Source organism: Triplophysa rosa, linkage group LG17 (assembly GCF_024868665.1).
Source record: "Triplophysa rosa linkage group LG17, Trosa_1v2, whole genome shotgun sequence".
In the NCBI taxonomy this organism is placed as follows: domain Eukaryota; kingdom Metazoa; phylum Chordata; class Actinopteri; order Cypriniformes; family Nemacheilidae; genus Triplophysa; species Triplophysa rosa.
The window spans coordinates 10,308,039-10,317,834 of record NC_079906.1 but is presented as its reverse complement, the minus strand read 5'-3'; the positions used below and the strand labels follow the sequence as shown (position 1 = coordinate 10,317,834).

The window sequence follows — 9,796 nt, the reverse complement described above, 5'->3', positions numbered from 1 at the left end:
AACTGGAGTAAACCATCACCACTTCCCAAAAAACTAAATTTATTTACAGAGCAGCCTGCTTCTTGGCACATTTATCTTTCTTTCTTAACCAGTGATCTACAGTATATCTATTTTTAAGAGAATATCTTGGGATGTATGTAGTCTGGTGGAGACTGGCCTTTAGAAATCTATGTCACCCAGTTCAGCAGCTTTAGGGAGCAGAAAGGGAGCTTTCCTGTAGCTCAGTGGTAAGAGCATGGCACTAGCAATGCCAAGATCATGGTTCGATCCCAGGGATTGCACATACTCAGAAACAAATGTAAAGTATAATGCAATGTAAGTCGCTTTGGATAAAAGCGTCTGCCAAATGTGTAAATGTAGGAAGAAAACCTACATTTTTTTATCTAGGCTTCCTGCTCAGTGTGAGTCCGTTAACCTATTAGTGGAATCAGTGAGCAGCCTGCAGACATATGTGGGTGAGACAGGCTGCAAAACCAAACTATTTAGTCTGACGATTCCTTTCCTGTTTTTCTACGCGTCAATTTTAAATACAGCTTTAAGCGTGTGGTTTTGGTGAAAAACAGAGCTATCACTATGCCTCATTTTTCATTCTCAAACAGAGATAAAATGAATGACCACAGTACAGGTTCGCAAATGTTATGGTTGAAAGTTGGTTCGTAGGAGTAAATTGGGCTACTTTAAAATGCCAAGGCTGATTTTACCACACTAATCAACAGAACCATGAAGTTAGTTGTTATGTAACATCTGCTAAATGATGTCTCTGCTTTAGAGGAAATTGTCAGACCTTGTGGCTCACACATTTGTAACAACTGGCTAATTTAATTTTGGCCTGGCAATGATCCAGAACTTTCTGTCTTTCACATGGAGCTGACTGTGGTCACAACTGAGGTCAGGGGGTTGTGTGGAAACAAAAAATCCTGCAGGGAAAATTCCTCACCACTCTGCGATTGAGTAAACATGAACAAAGTGTTAAGACAAACATAATCTTTATATTCATATTAATCTCCTGCTTAATACAGTGAGCACTGTGTATTATTGATAGATCACATAAGATACACAAATGTGTTTAGTTGTTTTTAGTAGTTTGTAGTTTTTAGAAAGCATTCATTTTTATTTAGGCCCTACCTAGTTGGTTATATTAAAATTCTATTTCTACGGCTTCAAAAAGTTAAGTGATGAAGGTAAAAATCTGTGGCGGATTCTGACATGGACAAACTGTTGATAGTCACTCAGCCAAAGCCACTAGTGTTCCCAAATGGGGTTCAAAGTTTGATCCCAAAATATGTCACTTCCTTCATTCGAGCTGAGATGACATTTTCCATATCAATCATACCCATCACTTGAAAGAGGTGAATATTTACTAAAATAAACATGTCAGCAATTCTGTGTCCATCGTACCGTTTCAGTCCTGGCAATGTTGCCGACTGCCACAGGTCTGTCTGTGATGAACAAAATGTGTTTATTAGTGACTAATGCATGGCTGTATTAATTATTGAAATTAATAACAGTGGTTTTGGATTAACACAGTTTCCATGTGTGTCGAATAAAGTATTTTTGTAACAAGTGAACATCCTGTCCCTGCGGCTTAATGTTAATGAGAACACTTAGTCTAACCTAAAAATATACTACTTTGATTCATTTATTTATATATTTTTTATGTGAGCCTCAGTTTAAAGTAAATTTTATTTTCATTTTTTGCCCCTCAGTTCTGGCCAATGAAGGACCGTAATAAGCAGCTATATTCTTGTAAAATAATATAAATATCATATATAATAATATCATATTTTTCATAGCCCATTACTGAAGTAATATAGTGGAATAGAATATGGTTACTCTAAAACGAACATTTTAGTGCACGAAGTGGATGAAAAATAATCAGTTATTTCGTGCAAACTTGGCTAAATATTAAAAGTTTTTGCCTTCCACAGTCCCATGATCCGCTGTGGGGGTGTGGTTCACTCTGATATATAACAGGCAGGTTAGAGCTAGAGTTAGTTGAATCGTGAGCTTAAATTTAAACGATCTTTGGAGAGAATATTTTCTGCGTCAGTTTGTGTATCAATCTGTTTATCGGCGTACTAGCGATAAATTCATTCAAGACCGCGCATTTGGTGAGTATTATGTGCATTTATCTAATGTAAATGAAAATGGGTTTAATTCTGGTTATTTTTGATCACACATTAATTAAACCTGTTGGATCGTTTACCGACCATCTCTTGACATTGTGTTGTGCCAGCTCGTGCGTGTGAACTCGTGTTTGTCTGTGCTCTATTTGACATTTTATTGACAAGATACGAAATGTTTGTGTTGTCGCCAGAATACATTATGTAAAAGTTTTGATGGGTAAAATATTAAGGAACGCAGACCTAGTTGCATTTTAAACATTTTAAACATTTAAGAAACATCATAACGGTGTGTCATTCATCTACACAGTAGATTCTACAGTATGTACTGTTTGTATAGAGCTGAGTGTGCTCTGATGTCTAGCCACTTATGTAATGTGTGTTACAAAGTTGCCATCGAAATATTAAACGTATTTTTAGGCTTTCAATCAAATTACACGCTTAATGAAGCATTATTAAGCTTCTTTCACGGAATGAATATAACACTTTGTTTAGTTATGATAGCATGCTGGCACTCTAAAAGGCTTTATTCCCCCAAATCATCTTTAGAAAACCTAATATTAATTTTATGGTTGATAATTGTAGTCTAATAAAGAAATACATGAATAATCCAAATTATACAGTTTTAAAAATTTCTTGGTTAACATCTCTGATGTATTTATGTTTTAGCCAGGTGAGGTGTGGAGTTAAAACAGTTGCATATTATTGCAAAAAGTAAATGTTTTGAATATCATTATAGAGTGTTGTGTCATTGGTTTGTAACATGAAATTCTGCAGTTTTAGTAAAAATGGCAGTATCGAAATATTCTTTATTAAGGTTTTATGTGCATTCATGTTGTCTAATGCATTAAATTATGTTAATTGTTCTAATCATCATGTCACCATTATTCATTTTATCATTTATTTAGCTATTTGTTTGTGTAAAGTAGTTCATGCCCTGAAGTTATTTTGCACCCAAAATTAGTTTTTCTTTCTTACCCAAACATAACTAAATGAAGGCACATCAAGAGCGGTGTGGTTTTATTTGAGTGTTGTTTCTGCTTTGTGCTTTTTATAGTCAGTGCTTGAAGCTAAAACATCCACATGACTCTTTGTTTTCCAGAATGTACCATCCATCTCCACTAAGACCAAGTCCACAATGGATATCTGTGTAGCCACCCAGAGCCAAAGCAGAGCCCTTACAGATGTTAGTATATGTAGCTAGCAGTTGTACTTTCAGATTCATTTGACCACAGGTAGAGAGAGAACGGGGTGTAGATTTTTAGTTGTTGTCTCCCTTATTTAAAAGGGGAAATACTTATTTTTATTTATTTATTTAAAAAGAAATACCTCATTAATACCCATTGCTTGGATTGTATTTCAAATCTTAAAGTGAAAACAAAAGAGTTACACTAAAGTAACAGCGATGGAATCCACCACACTAGCATCCCTAGCAACTGTTACCATGCTAACGGTGGCCACACAGACAGACATGTCTGAATCCCTCTGGCTGCTCGTGCTGGGCTTCATCATCGCTTTTATCCTGGCGTTTTCTGTGGGCGCCAATGATGTAGCCAACTCATTCGGTACAGCGGTGGGCTCTGGGGTGGTGACCCTGCGTCAGGCATGCGTCTTGGCCACCATCTTTGAGACAGTGGGTGCCATGCTTTTGGGGGCCAAGGTCAGTGAGACCATCCGGTCAGGCATCATCGATGTTCAGATGTACAACGGGTCAGAGGCTGTGCTGATGGCTGGATCCATCAGCGCTATGTTTGGTGAGTATGAGTATAGTCTTCTGCTTTAGTTAACGTGAATCTGTAAAAATATTTTAAAACTTAAATCTGGTTTTATGGCAGTTTTATGTTTTAAGCAATTTTGTTATGTGCATTTGTCATTTTATTATTTATTTGTTTTTTGTTTTATGCTGCTATGTAAGTAGAATTTATTTTAGCTTTAGTCCAGTTTGTATATTTATTATTTAGTATATGTTATTATTTAGTATTTATTTATTCAGCTAATAATTTTAGTACCTCCGCTTGTTCCTGAGGCAACATTTCTCATTTTCATTTAGTTAAGGTTTTTCATAATATTTAGTAGTTAATATTGATTTTTAATTTTAGTAATTTTGGTCTGTCACACAGGAGAATACAAATTACGTCACCTAGGAGGAATTTTAGCATGTTGTTGTGACATATTTGTCATATGTTTCTTTTTGTCTGTTGCAGGATCTGCAGTTTGGCAGCTCACAGCTTCCTTCTTGAAACTCCCCATCTCTGGAACACATTGCATTGTAGGCGCCACAATCGGCTTTTCCATGGTCGCTAGGGGTCATCAGGGGGTCAAATGGCTGGAGTTGCTTCGTATTGGTATGGGAAATTGCTGAGTATTTTCCAGATTTTGCGTAAGCGTGCTGCTTAGTAAGATTACATTTTTTGCCAGATCAATGAGGTGGTTTATGGAAAATTATGCTTTTTTCCCACGTGTGGAGCTAGAATATGTGACCCCAGAAATATTAAGAAGTTTAGCCATCCCAACATGATTAAGTAAGGATCTTCTGGTGTTATCATTCTTTTCACATGACCCGAACGTGATCTATTCAAGGAACAGAACATTTTGGACCATTCACACAGGAAACATATAATTAATATTAATAAGAATAATAATCATATAATTGTCTGGATTTCTCATTCACATTTGTTAGACAAACTGTAGACTAAAGCATGATATATATTTGTGTTAAATTGAGACCTTCGTGGTTTTTTTTTAAATCTTTTTCAGTTGCCTCTTGGTTTCTCTCTCCTCTTCTTTCCGGCATCATGTCTGCCATTCTGTTCTACTTTGTGCGCAAGTTCATCTTGAGTAAGGTAAACTGACCTCATCTGTTTTATAAAGTATCTGTGTCTGTTACTTCACAATCTCTTGTTACTGTCAATAAAGAAAGCAAATACTGCACGTTGCCATGTGCTGAACAGCAATATTTTCATGCGTTCCAGGAGGATCCAGGTCCCAATGGTTTAAAAGCATTACCAGTATTCTATGCTGTTACTATGGGAATCAATTTGTTCTCCATCATGTTTACTGGAGCACCAAGTAAGATGAAACGCATCTCCATCACTTCCTTTACTTTATACACATGCATTTGTTATATGTATAAAACATGAATTTTATATATAAAAAGGGATGTCTATGTCCCTATATACAGATATGTGTACCGATGCCAAGAACACACACAGTACAACCATACAACTACTGTATATATACTTCTGTCATAATGAGTTGTTTATTGACTTAAAAGGGTTAGTTCACCCAAAAACAACAATTCTGTCATCATTCATTTCCACTCATGTCATTCAAAACCTGTATATGACAGATATTTAGAGAAATGTGGGTTTGTGTCCATACAATAAAGTCAATAGAGGCTTTGATCAATACTGTCGGTATTCAGAATATCTTTGTGTTCTGAAAAAAGAAAAGAGAGAGAGAAAGAATGTCTTGGAATGACATGAGGGAAAGTAAATGATAAAATATTTTTTAATTTTTAGGTGAACTTTTAGGTGAATTTTTAGCTGATTTAAACATTCATTATCCCTGCATTAAAACCAAAATCTTCTCGTTATTTTTGATTCTGCTTGTTATTGTTGATTGGACTGTATTATAATCTGCTTGTACATGCAATTGAATATTTAGTTGTGTGGTTGCGATGTAAAAACATGTAGCTGTATGTATAGATTCTTGCTGGTGTAATGATATTATGAAATAGGATTCTGGCCCAAGTTCAACAACCTGAACTAAAGTAAAGTTCAGGGGATCACGATGTCCTAAAGATAAAAAAGCTGCTGCGCAGCAACAGTTGTCCTAGAGTTTGTAGTGTACACTAATCAGTGGACTGCAGGACCACCTACTTCCTGGTTATCTGCTGTGCCATGCACATAAGCCTGTATGATACTGTTAGAGAAGGTTTCAAAGGAACTGAAAATGAACTTTCGCTATATGTTTTAATGATAAAAAGGACCTGGAAAGTCACCCATTTTCACCTTGTGTGACAGAGCAAATTGTGCGACTGTTTGCTTATCTCGCAGCAGTGTTTTGTCAACACGTTGACCAAAACCAGACTTCCTTCTGGATTAAAAACAAGCTGTCGTTGTTTAGAAGAGCTGAATGTTATTATTCCTTGTCACTGGTTCGTCACCTGTTTTTACCTCTCCACTTAAATTTTTTCCTCAATAAGTCCACAACATGATTGTTTTGTATAGCATTAGAAGGTATGCTAATGCAAATTTAGATAAATGAGACATGTTTGTTGTAACAGGGTTAAATATAGTTTTTTGCTTTTATTTTCTACAGTGTTGGGATTCGACAGTGTACCGTGGTGGGGAACTTTACTCATCTCACTGGGTTGTGCTCTGCTAACTGCTTTGGTGGTCTGGTTCATTGTGTGTCCACAGTTGAAAAAGAAGATGAAAAGTATGCTTTATATTCTTTCTGTCAATTTTTTAACTGTTTTTTATGTTATCAACCATGAGGAAATAATATACGTTATGTAAGTAAACATTTCAAAATGTTCAAATTAAATGAAAAGTGGGTGTGATGCATAGCAAGTAACAAATATGCAAAATAACCCCAAGGTCCCTTCTCTTAATGAAATGTGTTTCCGCTCTATCAGCTCAGAGTTTGGCCGACACTAGTGGAACAGCATTGGTTGAAAAGAAACCAGTCTCTAATGGTGTACTCCACCATCCCACCCCAGTCCGAAGCTACTCTCCTGCTCCACAGACACCACCTGCTGACAGCAACAAGGTGGCCTTTGACATCGGCGGTTCGGCTGAAACTGATCTGGACAGCAAAGAGTTTGACACCAAAGACCTGGATTGCAACCATGGTCAGCCTCTTGATGTGATACATAATTGATTAATCTTAGTTAAAGGGACAGTTCACCCCAAAAACTTCTCTCATCATTTACTCACCCTCGAGTTGTTCCAAATCTGTATACATTTCTTGGCCACCATTGACTTACATTGTAGGAAAAATTACAGTCAAAAGTGTCCCAGAACTGTTTTCTTTCCTACATTCTTTAAAATATCTTATGTGTTCAACAGAACAAAGAACTTTAAAAAGCTAATTTTATTATAAGCATTCTTCCAAATGTCTTTCTCTGTGTTCATCAGAAATTTATGCAGATTTGGAACAACTTGAGGGTAGGTAAATGAAGACAGAATTTTTATTTTGGGGGGAACTGTTCCTTTAAAGCTGCTGTGTGTAGGTTTTTTTATTGTTAACGAAATAGTTTTGATGGTTTGAACTGTTCCTTTAAAAAGCTTCTTTCTGTTCCAAATAATTGTGCATTGGATCTTTAAAACTTCTTTTGACTTGGCCATACACTCAGTCCTTTAAATTATTTGCTCCCCTGTTGTAGTTTTATATGGCAATGCGGGAATGCCCATACCAGACCTGTCTGGAAACCAGTTTCACACTGTACACAAGGACTCTGGAATCTACAAGGATCTACTGCACAAACTTCACTTGGCAAAGGTCGGTGAATGTATGGGAGAGACCGGAGAAAAGCCCATTCGCCGTAACAACAGTTATACTTCTTACACCATGGCCATTTACGGAATACACGGGTCCCTAAAAGAGGGCGAAGGAAGCCGGATTGGACTGGACGGGGAGAAAAGGCGTACACGGTACGACAGTTATAACAGTTACTGTACCGCTGTGGCTGATGGAGAAGTTGGTGTGAGTGATGGAGCACTAGCAGTGGAGGTAGGAGATGCAGAGGGCAGAACAGACTCGCTGGAAGACGACATAGATGAGCTCGAGATAGACAAACCAGAGGTGGCCACGCTCTTCCAGTTCCTGCAGATTTTAACCGCCTGCTTTGGATCATTTGCTCATGGTGGAAATGACGTCAGGTATATTCATTTGAATTTGCAAGTGCCGTAGACCTTAAAATCCCATAAAATTGAATTGAGTGATAACCATACATTATCTATCATTGCTTTTTTACAGTAATGCAATTGGCCCTCTAGTTGCTCTCTGGCTCATTTATGAAAATGCTTCTGTAGCATCCAATGCTCCCACACCAGTTTGGTTGCTCCTTTATGGTGGAGTGGGTATCTGCACAGGTCTTTGGATTTGGGGTCGTAGGGTCATACAAACCATGGGCAAAGATCTGACACCCATCACTCCCTCCAGGTAACAAACAGCTAATGCTCAGATGTTTCATACCAAAACTGATAAGAGTGTTTATGTGTGGGATCATACATCACTGTAGTTCTCATAGGGCTTAATGACCAGGTTCCCACTTTCATATCTCTGCAATGTAAACAAACAGTTTAACAACACTTCTAGTCGCATGGAAATTCCCTCAAGCAGCAGAGCAGTAATTTTCTCTTTTACATAGAATATTTGTCTTTTACTGGCTTTGGTATTATGACATTTTGACAATTGCACAGTACTTGTTCTCTTCGAGAAGCGCAGTGTTATATGTAATGATGTTTATGGTAATTATTCTAATTATAATGTGTCTTTCACAGTGGGTTTAGCATTGAGCTCGCCTCTGCCATAACTGTAGTTGTAGCTTCCAACATTGGACTACCTGTCAGCACCACTCATTGCAAGGTGGGTCACTTCTGGTAGATTAAATTGTATTTGATTCCCAAAATACAGATATGCTTACATTTGTATTATCTTCTTTGTGTGTGCCTGCACAGGTTGGATCAGTGGTGTCTGTTGGTTGGCTTCGCTCTAGGAAGGCAGTTGACTGGCATTTGTTCCGGAATATTTTTATTGCGTGGTTTGTGACTGTGCCAATTTCTGGTCTCTTAAGTGCTGCTATAATGGCACTCTTTTACTTTGTTATACTGCCTTTGACCTAAATATTGATGTTAAACCTTACTCTTCATGTAAATACTTTTATTTTTTGTGCCAAATTGGGCCTTAAGGTAAAAGTTTTATTTTTATGTAATGTCCCTTTATCCAGTTCCATCATGTGTACTGTATAATAAATTTAAGCCCAGACTGTGTCCTTTGGCACAGCACACTTGTTTTTTTCAAGTGATTACACAAAAAGTGATTTTTTTGTGCATTTGTTTTGAGTTGCTTAATAAGCAAATATATCTGGGGGTAAAATCTTTGAGACATTTAATATGAGAATGTTTATATAATATTTTGGGGGGCCTCAATTTTATTTTTTTAAGAAAGAAAAATGTTGTTTAGGTTAGACTATTTTTTGTTTCAACTTTTGACATTTTGAAGACTATGAAAATTATTTCTACAATTGATACTTTATATTCAATGTTTTATTTATAAAAAATATGCATGCATGACATAAAATAAACAATGTTTGGTCTGACATCTTTGTGCTTATTTCCACCTCTGAATAAGAATTAAACCAGTTTTTACAAAATATGATACGTTGTCTGGAAACACTTTCATCTAGAACTCGACTTGCTTTCAGTGCAGTATTTAAATTTATAGGGTAGTACAAATAATAACGTCTTCATAAAGTTGAGAATTACTGAAAGTTACATAAATATTTTAAAATATCCTTGAAAGGATTATAATAGACTTGTACTAGTACTCACACTGGACATGTAATTATTATGGAGGTGGTGTAAAAAATAAAGCGCTACAGCATTTAGTGTAACCAGAATTTTTAGGCAGTGCCCTCTGGGGCTTCACCTTTAGGGGTCACA

General features: G+C 36.7%; 1 protein-coding gene across 1 annotated transcript; it reads left to right on the top strand.

Moving 5' to 3' along the window:
• Window positions 1–1,999: 1,999 nt before the first annotated feature.
• On the top strand, window positions 2,000–9,458 carry slc20a1a (solute carrier family 20 member 1a). The gene is made up of 11 exons (XM_057356786.1): window positions 2,000–2,111; window positions 3,226–3,877; window positions 4,328–4,468; window positions 4,881–4,966; window positions 5,096–5,192; window positions 6,447–6,566; window positions 6,766–6,981; window positions 7,516–8,011; window positions 8,109–8,294; window positions 8,636–8,720; window positions 8,813–9,458. Exons 2-11 carry the CDS (start codon window positions 3,529–3,531, stop codon window positions 8,975–8,977), a joined length of 1,941 nt encoding a protein of 646 aa, XP_057212769.1. The 5' UTR covers window positions 2,000–2,111; window positions 3,226–3,528; the 3' UTR covers window positions 8,978–9,458.
• The last annotated feature ends 338 nt before the right edge of the window (window positions 9,459–9,796 follow it).